We start from the raw sequence: 16,158 nt of genomic DNA, 5'->3' as shown, positions 1-16,158 counted from the left end.
TCAAATGCTGTACGATGTTTTCCCGTTAGCAAAGGGTTGGAATCCGTCACTTGCCAAAGAAAGTCGCACATTTTGAGGGTCTGCTGCAAAATCTGGATACAAGTTATCGAAGGTCTTCCATGTCATTGAATTAGCCAGATGCCTCATCACATCATCTTCAGAATTATTATCTTTATGCCAAGTCATCATTGGAGCGATTTTGGAACACATAAAAAGTCTTTGCAACCTCGGTTTTAATGGAAAATATCGCAACACCTTATTGGGAATAAACTTGCCATTCACTTTTTTACGAATTGTACTAGTAGATTGATTAATCTTCCATCTGGACAGCCCACAAACTTTACAATTCTGCAAAGCATTATGTTGTTTACGAAAAAGCATGCAATCATTCTTACACGCATCAATTTTTTCGTACGATAGACCCATGTTTTTAATGAATTTCTTACATTAATAATATGAATTTGGCAACTGATTAGGAACTGGTAGAATTTCATCCTTCAATAATCCCAACAATAAATCAAATGACGTATTTGTCCACTGACCTACGTTTTTTAAGTGAAGAAGTTTAAGAAGAGATGAGGCTTTAGAAATACGAGAACCTTCGTATAAAGGTAGTTTCGAATCATCCAACAATTTCTAAAATTCCTTAGCATCATCAACGGGATGGTCATTTTCACTAGGATGATCATTGTCATTAGGGTACAAATCAACGATAATATCTTCCATTAGGTGATCCTCACAAATGTTAACAGGTTCGTCGATTATATTAGTCTCGTTATTTTGTTATACATCATTCATCGGTTCTTCTACAAGCTCATCATTTGATTCATCTTCATCACTCTCACTAGCAGCAATTACACTCTCATGTTCAATTCTATGTTCCCCGTGAAAATACCAAAAACCATAGTTCTGTCTGATGCCGAATACAATCAGATGAGTTCTAACAACAAGTTTATTCTCATATACTCGATTTGCACACTTTACACAAGGACATGCAATTGAAGATCTACCTGTGGATTTTTCAGAAAATTCTATGAACTTGTCAACCCCTTTGATATATTTTGGATCAGTACGAAGTATATTCATCCATATTTTGTCAGGAACTTCCATTGGACTAGACAAAATATAACTAAGTCAAATAAAGTATATCTTTCCTAAATCATTCATATACATAGCTAGTACAAGAATCTTAAACACAATCCAAAAATATAACATACAAATAATCTAACATATCTAACATATATACAATCCAACAATCTATCATAATCTAACATGTCTAACCTCCAATCTAATTATCTAACATAATCTAACATGTCTAACCTCCAATCTAATTATCTAACATACAATTTAATAATCTAACATATCTAACAAACAATTCAATAATCTAATTAACCTAAAATCCAATAATCTAACAACATACAATCATATTATGTAAATGCTTTCCCTATAATTTTGAAACAATCCACCAAAAATAGACAAAAGTTCAGACCACAAAAAGAATACCAATAATCACGCAAAATATGTTATCAGATTTAATCTCAAGTCAAATATACATCATCCTATTTTACCACAAAAAGTATACATAAATCACTAGTGATTTATTCATCTGTTTGTCCTATTTTACAAAATGACAGAAAAGAAAAGGGCAAAGGCTTTTTGGAAGGGTATGGGTGTGGCAAAGACTTTTTGGAAAGGTATGGGTGTGAAGGTGGAAGAGATAGGCTGACTTTAATCACACACGTAAGTAATGATTTTGTCTTCTTTGGGTAGTAAATCATTGTTAAATCAAAGCCTAACTAATTAAATAATTCAGTATTCTAATAATAATAATTTGAATATACAACCCACCCACCTATTCCCAATTCCCAATTCCCATCCTACAACAATGTCCACCCACCTATTCCCAATTCCCATCCTACAACAATGTGTCTTAACAAATCAGATAGCTATCTTAGCTTAACAAATCAGATAGCTATCAAAGACAAGCTTAACAATTTGCCTAAACACCAAAATTAGAACACCCAAAGCATATCATGCTAATAATTTTAGAGAAAAGATTGAATAATACAATAGATAAAGAAGCTGATTTTGATTTAGTTGAAAGAACATACCTAGCGGCGGCGAAGAACCTAAATAACAAATATGAAAAGAATAACAATCATTCGTCAATCTCAAATCTATGTTTACAGGGGCGATGGACTTACTCTTTGATGCTGTAAACGGAGAAGGAAAGAAGATGAACGACGATTGATCAACGGAGGCGCGGAGAATGACGGAGGAGATCTGATTGAACCCGGCGGAAGAGAGAGAAGAAGAAAACTTACCTGATTGACGGCGAATGATCGACGACGGCGACTTCAACTGATGCTTGCGGAGAAGAAGAAACAGACTGCGAAGAAGAGAGAAGAAAGAGAGAAGGAAAAAAGAAAGCGACCTGGATGATTTTATTTCTAAGCTTTTGTAACGGCACTAATGATACCGTTACAGATATATCTAAGTTTTGTAACGGTGATATGACAAAACCGTTACAAATAAGAACCCTTCGAATCGTTTCTTTAAATGTGTTTTCTGTAACGGTTATATATTGATGCCGTTACAGATATACTTCAACTTTTGTAACGGTTATATGACAAAACCGTTACAGATAAGCACCCTTCAAATCGTTTCTTTAAATGCGTTTTCTATAACGGTTATAAAATGATACCGTTACAGATATACATCAACTTTTGTAACGGTGATATGACAAAACCGTTAAAGATATCTTAACTAAAAAACGAAAAAGAGATTATCTATCTGTAACGGTGACTCCAATCTAAGAGCCGTTACAGACATATATAATAAGTAACAGCTGTATATAGCCGTTACATATATATTTCTATCAGTAACGGTGAAATACTACCGTTACTGATAGGAATATATCTTTAACAGCTATATACAGCCGTTACTGAATTTCATTACCGAAATCGTTTTTTCTCCTGGTGTATTAAATCCATTCTATTTTATAATTTCAATTTTTTTTGGCAGCCAAAAAAAACTTGTTTGGCATGTTATAATAGAAAATTTAATATTAAAAACACATTATCTCATGTACTAAAGATACTATTAAATAAGAGAAAGATATTATTAAGGTTGGAAAACTAAATTGAAAAGATATTTATTTTTATTCATAGAATATTATTAGATGCCTTACAAATAGTACACTTAATCATAGAGAAATATACAATGTTATAACTCTCATCAAGTGTTCATAATTTTGAAGTTGTACATCTATCTATAATCTACTGATCTATTATTCTTAGGGTTAATGTCAAACTGTAATAAGTTGAACTTGGTGTCGAGGTTTCTCCGAATGATTTGTTACGTTAAAACCAAACTCCTTAGTTTCATTGAGGTTCTTGTAACGTTCTAAAGTTGTATTATTATTGACTCTCAATGAGTATTCTCCATGAAAAAGTCTTGCCTCAAAATAACCCATATCGTCGGTCACGTCGAGATGGTCATCGGTGTGTATAAACTCTCTCAAAAATCTATCTACGACATCTCCTGTTGGAAGATTATTGAAATTATTATCAGTCAAACACATTCTATAGCATCCTGTTGGTTTCCATCCTGCCCATATTACTAGTCCTTCAACTGCAGGATGCCCATGTCCTTCTCTCAACACTTGATCCAAAAGAATTGCCTGCAGATCATATAAAGGGTTTGAATATAATATTACAAATCACAATAATACTAATCTATTATATGTTTAAAATAGTTTGTATACACAAATATTAATTAGCAGAGCTCATACATAATATATAATGTATAAACTTTACCGTATTAGGATAAGAACCAACATCAAGTTCTGTGAGCCAAATGGGCAATCTTAGAGTTGCAAGTTTATCGATGGAAGCTCTCATGTAAGCTAAATTGGGTATAGTGAAATGGGATTCAAGCCCAATTCCTAATGGGCCATGATATCCGTTGTCCCTTATTTGTTGAATTCTTTTCATATATGCATCGGGTGAGCTAGTCTTATCAGTTGGCTGTTCAATTGTATTAAACTCGTTCAAGAACAATGGTGTATGATTGTCATATGAGTTTATTATGTTGAACAATTTGTTCTTCGTCCCAAGCCTAGACTCAAAATAATTGAAGTGCATGTTCTCGTTAACAGCATCCCACGCAATTAATTGGCCCGAATATCTTGTAACGATAGATTTTATCCTTTGAACGACCGCTTGATAGAAATATTTTCCTGAGAGTGAGTTGAGCCACCCAACCTGGTACTTGGGTTCGTCCCATAAGACATTGTGCCCACGAACCAACAACCTTTGGCTTTTGGCCCAATTTAGCATGCTATCAGCAACTGTGTAGTCTTCTCGCCCTTGAGTTGCCTCAGTACTGTACCATTTCATCTCGTTCTCAAAGGTGGTCACTGTGAATCGTTTAGACTCAAACCATTGTCGATAAGCACTATTTGATAAGATGCGACTATTTGAGGCGCAGCCAAATTGGAACTGAGGCACTCTTAGACTTATTTTGATGGGTGTATTTGCCAAGGGTTTTCCATTAATATCTACCAACCGCAATTTTACATGGTTCTTACGCTCCTATCATAATTGTGAATAGTTAGGACTTAATTTTCTACCACAATTGTTTTAAAATATGATTAGAATATGTAAGTTTACCTTCTCAACACTTTGATCAATGTGAGATCTCCATTCCTCTAAAGTAAATGGTTGTAATGATATGCTATCTACCCATATCTCAGTATTTGTGTTATCGCTCTGCAATTGTTTAGAATGGTTAAAATCATGAAAATAATTCCATATATATACATATACATGCACACACATGAAACAACAATAACGACAGTTTTTTGTTGTGTGTCGTATTTAAGAAAAAAAAAACATTAATAAATATTTATCAAAGTTTAGGAAACAATAGATATGAAAGATTAGCAACATAAATTATAGTGATGAATAATAACAGTTCCAATTACTGTCTCTATAGAACAATAGCGACCCATTTCCTTAACATCCTCATATTTTTTTAAAATGCAATATTTTGTTTCTTATTTGATGTATTCGATAACTAGCTAATTCATTTAAGCATTATTTACAATAACTTTTAATGTTAGAATCTTATATTTATTATCATTATATAAAAGAAAATTTATTATTGCACGTTCATTATTACCTCGAAATAGAGTTGAGCAGACTCTGAAACGTTTATAGATAAACCGCCTTTAAGCATAGACCAACAGCCTGATTGAGCCAATGTAATACCAGCTTTATGGTACCCAGATGGTGATTTAAATATGGCATATATGCTTGCATTTCCACTGCTAACTTGTAACCAAGCTACAATTGAGAAAACAAATGAGTTCATGCATTTTAATTATTTTTTATTTCACAGTCAAACAAACTAAATAAGAAATCAATTAGTACCCGAAAAAGTGTAGATTTTATCTTTCTCCAAGAAGAAATTTTGGGATGGGCTGTGAAACGCTCGAGTTCTTTGATGAGCTGCAATAAATTTGTTGTTGCCATCGTCGGATACTCGATACTCAATTTTAGAATCCTCAAATGCTACCCAACCTTCTATTCCATTATCTAATTCTGTGTTCACCGCAATTCCGCCTCCATATTGTGGTTTTAAAGGCTTTGCTAGACACTAAATAGATAAAAACAAAATGCAATATTTAAACTTGTGTACACATTTAGAAATATATCCACCTTTGAATCGGTTATCTGAACAATAAGTGTATCCAAAAACAATAATATATAATATTTTATATACATAAATCTAAAAAGACATTGAGAATATTATTACTTGTGCAGTGAAACTATAATCATATGGCAAAGCATCCACTGGCAACCCTACAAGCACATGATGCGTATATACAATGCATGATTAGTAATCTTTAAATCAAAGAAAAAGAAACAAATGTATTTCTTTATTTAACCACTTAAAAATTGTTAGATTTTTTTTAGCGATAGAAAACAAACCCGAGTTGACGAGAGAAAATAAGATTATAATGAAGAGGAAGATTGTTGCTACTTCGTTCTCCATTCTCAAAACCTATTGCTGATTTAAGACTCTTTGGATCAATTATGAAATACACTTTGTTGTTGAAATGTCAGGAAATCAAAGGTTTGTATTTATAGTTGATAAATTATTCTTAGTTCCAATATTTTAATACCTATTATTAAATGTCTATAATTATACCATTATAGATAACATCCTATTAATTTCAATATTGTAAACTTTATTTAATATAATTAAATAAAATATATCTATTTAAATAGTAATAAATCTGTATATTTACTATTATCAATATTATTAGTAATAAATTTTTATATATAAGATAATGATGGTCAATCATAGAAATAAATCTCAAGTTATATTTACGATTATGATATATTTTTATTATTATATAACTAATTATTATCATTTTGAATAAATTTTAAGTTTAGAAATAATATATATATATATATATATATATATATATATATATATATATATATATATATATAGTGTAATGATTAAGAAAATTACATTTATATAACAAAACAGAAAAAACTATAGTTGTATAAATTATAATGAAGAAATTTAAATGATAAAAAATTTATGAGAAATGATTTGGAGAAGGAATTTGGGAGAAGATATTTGAGAGAGAATTACATGTAATCTAACTCGTTGAAAAAATAATAATTATTTTTTTCTCTTTCTCTCTTTCCTCACCCTTTATCTCCCTCTCCCATTCCCATTCCCTCTCTCAAATTTACTCCCCTATCACTAAGAGTATGTTTGGATAAATGTAATTGGATTGACATTGAAATTTTAATTCCAATTCAATGAGAATTGACAATTCAATGAGAATTGACATTAAATAACAATTCAATTCGTATATTTAAAAAAACTATAGAATTATAATTAAATTTCAATTTCTATGTTTGAAAAAAATAATATAATAAAAATAATTTTAATATATATTATCTATTTTATTATAATATTGATTTGACAACCAATTAATATAACTCAAGTGTTAAAATATTTTTTAAGTTTTAATTTTTTGAAATAAAATATCGGTATAAAATGTTAATTTTATAGATTTAAACAATAAAATATATGGATTCAACATTTTAACTTTTTAAATTCAAAAACAAAATATCGATTCAAAATATTATATATATATATATATATATATATATTAGTTCAAAATGTAACTTATTAAATAAATACATAAAAAAGATATTGGTTCACATAAAAAAGACATTGGTTCGATATTTTAATATCATAAATTTAAAAAAAATATATTATTGATTATAAACATTAATCATGTTTTAAATAATAAAATAATAAGTTATTTTGTTTGAAAAAATATAAATAAAATAAAATTTGAAATTATAATTCCGACCTAAACGAATGGAATTGAGATCTATAAAATTACAATACTATATTAATAATAGTTTCAATGAAATAATAATTTCAATTCCATTTTTAATTATTAAAAAGTTTATCAAATTTATCATCAATTTCAATTCCAATTCCAATTAATAGATTCTTACTAAATTGAAAATGATAAAAAAAAACAACAATATTTGTTACGTAACTAAGTTAACATCAAATGACACTCATGACCGAGTTGAAAAATGGGTAAATTCAATAAGTATTAAACTCAAATTAAAATTTTCAACTTATATCATTCACTAATATGGATTGGATTATGGTTATGGGTTGGATCAGGTATGGATTGATAATCCAAATTATTTTTTATTTTTTTATCTTATTTAACATGTATTTCTCGTCCAACATTTTTTTATCCGTTAAAATATTGTCTCAACTAACATATTTTAAGCCCGTTTAAACACATTTTGGTCTCAATTAATACATTTTAAACCCATTTTAACACTTTTTGTCTCGATTAACACATTTTTAACCCGTTTAACAAGTATTTGACTCGTTATACCCCGGTTTGACACGTTTTTAATCAGATTTAACATATTTTTGACTTGTTTAACACATTTTGACTCATTTAACACGATTTTAGTCCGTTTACAAATATTTGATTTATTTTGCCTTATCATGTCTTTGAATCGTTTAATTCTCTTTTACTCATTTAACATATTTTTAGCTCGTCTAGTAATTATAACTATTTAGTCTCGTTTAACATGTTTTTGACATCATATTTCGACTCAAGGAAGAGAGAGAAAAGCTCTGGAGATTTTATGTTTTAGCAAAAATTCTGGCAACAAATTCTCTCATCATGAATAGACGAATAACACGATCGACACGAATGTCACGATCGACACAAACGGCTCGATCAACATGAACGACACGATCGACACGAATGTCACGATCGACACGATTTGCACGATATCAAGGTCATGGATCGCTTATTGTTGCACAATCGACACAATCGATACGAACGACATGGTATCGACTCTAATTGCTAGGTCGGTCAATCATCTATAGAGCTTGGTTGGAAGGTTAGGGTTTCTGGTTTAGGGTTTCTAGTATACCATATTCTGTAATTTCTTTTCTCAATTGCTTTGTTGTTTTGTTCTGTTCTTCATTAAAATGGGAAGAAAGAAAAACAATAAGTATAATGAAGTCAAAGAATTTGTAATGGAAGGTTTAAGGGAGGTGGCTGAAAAGAAAATTGATATGATTGCTGAAAAAATAATCCAAGAAAAACAGGAATGCAGCAAAGGTAATTAACCAATTGCTGTTAAAAATTCCGAAGAAAATACTACAGGAAAATAGGGAAAGAAAGAAGTAATTTGGAATGTTGGTTATAATGAAAGAGCCAACCTATTTGGTCTTAAAAACCAGATTACAAAACTCTTAATGCATGCTAAGAAGGGTGAAATCACAATCAGTAAAGAGAAAGCTCAGCAAATAACAGTCCAACTTAATATTCATTATCTCCAAGACTGGAATTTACTAAAGAAAACAAAATATGAGGAAATAGTTAAATGGTCAGTTAATGCAATGAAGGAGCTAATGAAGACTCCCAAAACTAAGACCTACACTATCAGGAGTAATTCAACATGGAAATTCAATGAGGTATGGAAGAATAAAGCATAAAATAAATCTGAAGAACATGCCTACAAAAGAAAAATCTACTTGGGGGATATCCAAACAAAGGTAGAGGTACTCAACTCTCCTTTTGAATTCAAACTGCCTTCTAAAGTAGATGAGAAATGTATTGAAGACCGGAAGTTTGTAGTGGTTGGAAACTTTATTGGAAAAAATAGAGTATCATTCCCAACTATCAAAGTGACTCTAATTAAACAGTGGGGAGAAAAGGGGCTTGAAAAAGTTTATGTAAATATACATGATCTCTACTTCATGCAGTTCAAAAAGGGCTTAAATCTAAAAAAATCTTAAAGAAAGAGCATACTTACATAGGATCAAGTTGCATGAAGCTGGAAAAGTGGTCAAAAGAGATGAATCAACAAAGCAAACTAATAGAAACAACCCAGTTTTGGTTAAAGCATTGGAACAATCCAGCCCACATGTACAATGTTGAAGCAATTAGTCATTTTGCAAATATAATTGGAAAACCATTGTATATGGACCCAATAACTGAAGGAGGAGAGCACTTGTCGTTTGTTAGAATTAGTATTGAAGTGCATCCTAGGAGTGTCCTGCCAATGAAAATGACAGTTGTTGACATAAAAGGAAAGCACAATGTCATGGAAATCTCTTATGAATGGAAACCAAAGAGGTGTGCTTTCTATAATACTTTCCTACACAATAAATGTGATAAAACTAAAGAAGAAGATCAGAAAAACCAGAAAAGTCAGGAGTCTGAAGCTTAAGCCGAAGATAAGGAAGACAAAAACACAGAAATTCAAGTTGAAGATAACAAAGGTAAAAACCCCGAAATTCTTAGAAATAATTCTTTCTATCAAATCAGAACAGTCTCGTATAAAGAGAGAATTGAAAATGAGAAACAACAATACTCATCATCCTCTTCAATACAATCTTCTTACATCTTCAGAGGAAGGGGAAGAGGAAGAGGAAGGGGAAGAAGGTCTCTTAATGAAGATAGATGGCCTGCGAAAATCCCAAGCTAGGATAGTTATGTTTGAATGTAGTCTTTTCTGTTTGTAATTTCTGTTTTTTTAGAATGTATGAATGCTACTAATCAGTTTTTTTAGGTCTTTTGATTGTCATCCTTAATCATAGCTAGGGTTTGTCTAGCTTTGATTTACGACCTTCCCACTTTTGGGATTTTAATGAAATGATTTTAACCGTTTTCCCAAAAAACAACAACATGTTTTTGACATGTTTAATTAGTTTTGATTTGTCTAACACATTTTTAAACTTATCAAAATTAATTTTTTTAACACTTTATTTACAAAATTAAATATATAAGTTAGAAAATTAATAATGTATGCATAAGGGATGAGGGGATATCTAGAATTAGTAGAGGGCTCGAGGGCTGGCATGTGAGCGGATGAAGAGGGTGAGTTAAATTTTTTTTAATAGTTTGTTTTAGTACTTTAACCAACTCAACTCAAATTAAAGCCAATTCAAATTTAACCCAAACTAAATTATCTTATCCAAATTCATATTTAGGGTTAGTGTTTAGGTCAACCCAAAATATGAGTATCTCAAATTATTATATAAAATTCATATGTATACTTATTACTCGGAATTTAAAATAAATAAATATTTTTGAAGATATTGTCGCGACGATTAGATTCTCAAAATAATTAATTTGGAATTCAAATAAATAATAAGATATATAATGAGTTAGGCCTTGTTCGGATTGAGGTTTTTTTAAAAATCTAGAGGAAGAAAAAAATAATGATTGGTGATGATTTTGAGGAGGTGATGATTATTTTCGATAAAAAGACTTAAAGTGTATTGGTATATATATAAATAAAATAATAAATAATATTTTAAAATAGAGGATATTTTGTTAATTTTATTAATAAAATGAGTGATATGATTGTTGAGAAGTGATTGATTGGAAAATTGATTTTGGTTGGGTTTCTTTAAAACCCAAAGAGAACGAGCCCTTAGATTTGAATAAATTAACTCACTATTGATATATTTTTATAGATAAATAGTAACTTTTGGAGTCGTGGTCGTGTCGATTGGACTCTGAAAAACTTAATTTTGGGTAAAATAAACCATAATATATAAAATAAGTTATTTATTGATATATAGATGAATTTTGGAGAATTTATTTAATATTATTATGATTTTATTTGTCTTATAGTTATTTTTGAAAAAGGAAGAAAAAATGTTGACGGAAGGCCCGACCGAGAAAAGCCCAGGCAAAGTTCTTGGGCTTGTTCATGTTGTTCTTAAACAGAATTCCAATAGACAAAGTCAAAGCCACATGAAGATTCTAATAATTTTTTAAAACACATTTTCTCACTTATTTTATTCCGAATTCAGCTCTGTAAAGTGTTTATCGCCTTATGGATGTGTATAATTCAAATTCTCTAGTAATTTCAATTAAAACCAACAAAGTTAAAGAAACTATGGTAACTTAGAGCCATTTTCGGAGATTCGAGCGTTGTACTTCAAATGTTCAGTTCAAATTTTTAAGGTAGATTATAAATGCTATTATCTAGTTACCTTAGAAAAAACAACATCCCAAACCCCTTAAAACTCTCAAAACCTATTTTACAAGCAAAATACCGAGTTTTTCTTTTGGGTACTCTAAAATAAATTATTGTTTTGGAGAATTCGGTGTGCTCCTAAGGATATCCATAAGTTTTTTAAGGAATTAGTTTCCTTCACTTTAACGTTTGAATTTTCAATTTTTAATAAATTTATTTTTTGTCATTATGTATTATATCTTTTTGTGTGATTGATCCATTAAATTTTATTTTCCTTTTGAAAGTCCATCGGCAACCTAGTGGTTTATTTCCTAGAGTTATATCCACTAGTTTCCACGTCTGGTTTTGCAAGATATATTTTATCTCACAATTAATTGCATCTTTCCATTGAAGCCCTTTAGATGAGGTAATTGTCTCATTATACGTTTGAGATTCACTTTCCATCATGAAAGTACAAAAATCTGGACCAAAGAATTTTTCCTTTTTAGCTCGTTTACTTCGTCTATGTTCAATCATAACTTCATTTTCCTTTTCTTGTTCATCTTATTCAAGAAATATTTTTGTAGAATGTGATTCTTATTAGACTTATATGAAAATACATATTCAAACAACGATATATTTCTTGATTCCATTATCATATTCTTATGAATATCCGGAATGTCCAATTTAATCACAAGAAAACGATAAGCACTATTGTCATGTGCATATCCAATTTAATCACAATTAATAATTTTTTGTCCAATTTTTACCTTTTTAGGTAATATTACGCTACTTTAGCTTGACACCCCCACATTCGCAAGTATTCATATGATGATTTTCTTTAATGACATAACTCATATCGACATTTATCTAGTTTTTTTCGTGAACCTTATTTAAATGTAATTAGTCGTCAAAATAGCTTCTTCCCACATGTCCCGTGGTAGACCAAAACTTAATAGAAGTGAATTCATCATTTCTTTTAATGTTCTATTTTTCTTCTTAGACGTACCGTTTGTTTAGGAGAATAGGGTGACGTCTTAATCACAATCAATAATTTTTGGTCCAATTTTTACCTTTTTAGGTAATATTACACTACCTTAGCTTGACACCCCACATTCGTAAGTATTCATATGATGATTTTCTTTAATGACTTAACTCATATCGACATTTATCTAGCTTCTTTCGTGGACCTTATTCAAAATGTAATTAGTCGTCAAAATAGCTTCTCCCCACATGTCCTGTGGTACACCAGAACTTAATAAAAGTGAATTCATTATTTCTTTTAATGTTCTATTTTTCTTCTCAGCCGTACCGTTTGTTTAGGAGAATAAGGTGAAGTCGTCTCATGGATTATACCATGTTGAGCGCATAACTTGGCAAAAGGTGATTCATATTCACCTTCTCTATCACTTCTTAGCACCTTAATCTTTTTACGAAGCTGGTTTTAACATCATTTTTATAAATAGTGAATTTCTCTATGGCTTCATCTTTACTTTTAAAAATATACACATAACAATATTTTGTGTTATCATAAATAAAAATAATAAATTATTTGTCTCCACCACATGTTGATGTTTCTTTTAAATTACCCATGTCTGTATGAATTAAGTCAAGTAGTCTATTATTTATTTCAATGTTTTAAAAGTATTATATTGATAATTTTTCTTCAACATATATTACACACTTGTGTTTCTTATTTATTTCGAATGTAGGTATACTCTTCATTTATATTAATCGATGCATTGAATCATAATTATTATGATCTAGCCTACCATGTCATAAAATGGAAGTCTCTAACAAATAATAGAAGAGTTATTCTTTTCATTCATACTTAGTTTAATTGCCATTACATTGAGCTTAAAGATCCCATCATTAACATAACTTCTACCTACAAACATTCCACTTTTGGATAAAATAATTTTTTCGACTAAATCACATTTCTATAACCATGCTTACTTAAAAGGAATCAAATATCATTTTTTTCCAAATTTTCTGGAACATACAACACTTAGTCAAAGTTAAGTCTTTCCTCAAAGACAGCCTTAATACCACTTTTCCTTTACCTTGTCTATCCAAAGTGACAGAATTCCCCATAATTTTTTTTTACCATTCTTCACTTCTTTGAGACTTGAAAATACTTTTTTGTTGGAGAAAACATGTATTGTAGTTCCTGTTTCAATCCACCATTCTCGTGGATTAGACACCACCAAGTTAATCTCAGATATCACCGCACACATATCCATGTCCGACAATCCTTGAGTTAAGTTAGCCTCTCAAATACTCCTCGACTTTTTACAATCGGAAGATCTATGGCCCATGTCATTGCAATTAAAACAATTTCCCGTGAACTTTTTAAAAAATTCACCTTTAGGATGAAGGTTCTCATTTTTGACAAAAAATTGTGTTTCTTCTTGTCTTTACCATATTCCACCATAATTTGCTTAAGCCACATTTTGACTAAAGTATTTATGTGGGGCACTTTTACTTTCCTAATCAATGCGTAGACGGATCACCAATTTTTCTACGTTCATCTCCTTTCACTTAAGCTTAAGGTAGTTATTAAAATTGTTTCAAGACGGTGGCCACTTCTTAATAATAGTTGCCAATTAGAAAGTTTCTCCTAGATTCATACCCTATCATGAATTTCATGCAAAATAACTTGCATTTCTTGAATTTTTTCAATGACCGGTCTTAAATATACCATTTTCTAGTCCAAAAATCAACCGACTATAAACCTTTTTGCACCAACATCTTCAGTTTTATATTTACGTTCAAGAGTTTGTCATAGTTCTTTGGTCGTATTTTTTTCACTATACACATTGTACAATGAATTTGACAAACCATTAAATACATAATTTCTACATAAGAAATATGAATGGTGCCAAGCATTAATGGCCGATATCGCTTGCTCATCAACTTTCGGATGCACGTTTGCATCCTTTTATGAGGCCACATTTGTCTCATAATCTTAGGAGTGTGAGATCCTCCGCGAGGAATCGTGCGAAACTCAAAGTAGTGAGGGAGAAAAACATTTTATGCTGACATCTCTTAAAGTTTGAGCCATCCAACATTTCCGGCTTATCTAGATGGTTAACGGGAAATCGACATCCTCATGTTGAAAGTAGGTGTTTCGATAGTCATTTATGAAATAAACCAGAAACTTGTAAAATTTCTAGATAAGTAATATGATAACTATTTTAAGATTGTTGGTAATATTATCTCGAACAAATACACATAAATAATACTATATAAATAAAAAATTGATAATAGAAGAAATACAATAGATTATTAAATAAAACGAAGAAAAAATCTTCTTGTTTGCTCCAAGGCCTATGAAAATTACTGTTCCCTTAAAATAGTTTCATCGTCTCTCGTTTGTGCTAGAGAGTTTTGTCGGTGGCTGCTTCCCATGGTACAATAGAACCTATAATAGTTTAGCATAAAAAAACCACCACAAAGAGAACTTGACAAAATTACCTGAATCCAATCACTATGTATCAAATGGAAATAATTGAGTCAAGAAATTCGAAGAACATTCATAAAAATAAGAAAAAACTTTTTGGAATTATAGAGTGAGAAATGATAAGATGATGTGTTGAAAAAAATTAACATGAAGGGATATTTAATTGGAAATTAAACCCTAAAACCATTCATGAATACAATTCAATAATTAGCAATCCATCCATCCAATAGTTAACCTTGTTTGCCTTTTTATTACATTAATATTTCCCCTTCATTATAAAATGCAAGTTACATTGTTAGAACATAATCATAATTGATAGCAAATAAGTATTTTTATTTTGTTACAATAGCAATTAATAATATTTGTTAATTGACTCATTCAAGGCATTAATGTTAATTGTAACAATTAACAAAATCATTTTTATTTGGATTAAATTTCACCTTAATTCACATTTAAATTTGGTGTGAATTTCATTTGGATTAAATATTACATTTAAATTTGGTGTGAATTTCTCTTTGATTAAATTTTACCAATAATTCAAATTTGAATTTGATGTGAATTTCATATGCCCAAACTTTCATTTCTATTTAATTAATAGAATTAGTTTAATTCCAACAAAAGCTTACACGATAATTTGACAGAGAAAGATTTCAATTTTTTATGATTTTTTTATCATAATATATTTTATCAACTTGATTTAAAGTGGAGATAAATTTATGAGCGTATTTTGATGTAACGTGTCTTGAATTTGATTCTCTCTAATTTTTTTATCATTAACTTATCTAATTTCAATCAAATGATGGGATTTCATCTCTTTATGATTTTTTTATAAAAACATTCACTTAATAAAAATCGTTTAAGCATAATGACAAAGCATGACATAAAAAGAAAAAAACGTTACTCAATAGGTTATTGAGCTCGTAAGTTTTCAAGAAGAAAGATTAACTCCCTGACTGATTTTATTGGCTTTCCGGAACGAATATCAGAAAACGTCATAATAATATCATTATGATTGATACTCATTGGACGACTACAATAATTGAAAGTTCGACGATTTCTCGCAAACCAGATTGTCCAACAAAAAATATGATGTTAACTCAAATATGTAGTTATGGCATATCAGTCTCATCAATTCAA

The 16,158-nt window shown here is 30.1% G+C and overlaps 1 protein-coding gene across 1 annotated transcript; it reads right to left on the bottom strand.

Moving 5' to 3' along the window:
• Window positions 1-4,400, bottom strand: LOC124945810 (endo-1,4-beta-xylanase 5-like). Its single transcript, XM_047486313.1, has 7 exons — window positions 3,819-4,400; window positions 3,362-3,682; window positions 2,325-2,389; window positions 2,112-2,129; window positions 1,853-1,915; window positions 790-913; window positions 1-348 (listed from the first exon to the last, which is right to left on the bottom strand). Exons 1-7 carry the CDS (start codon window positions 4,398-4,400, stop codon window positions 1-3), a joined length of 1,521 nt encoding a protein of 506 aa, XP_047342269.1.
• Window positions 4,401-16,158: the final 11,758 nt, after the last annotated feature.

Source organism: Impatiens glandulifera, chromosome 1 (assembly GCF_907164915.1).
Source record: "Impatiens glandulifera chromosome 1, dImpGla2.1, whole genome shotgun sequence".
NCBI classification, from domain to species: Eukaryota; Viridiplantae; Streptophyta; class Magnoliopsida; order Ericales; family Balsaminaceae; genus Impatiens; species Impatiens glandulifera.
The sequence above is the reverse complement of the archived record's forward strand: the minus strand, read 5'-3'. Positions and strand labels throughout refer to the sequence as shown.

Bases quoted from the DNA above. Each gene is read 5' to 3' on its own strand.
- LOC124945810 (XM_047486313.1), bottom strand. From the start codon at position 4,400: ATGAAATGGTACAGTACTGAGGCAACTCAAGGGCGAGAAGACTACACA. The intron at 914-1,852 runs GTGGGTGGGTTG...ATTCGGCATCAG, and splicing joins GAATTGGGAATTGGGAATAG to ACAGAACTATGGTTTTTGGT. The intron at 349-789 runs GTATAACAAAAT...AATGCTTTGCAG, and splicing joins TAGAAGAACCGATGAATGAT to AATTGTAAAGTTTGTGGGCT.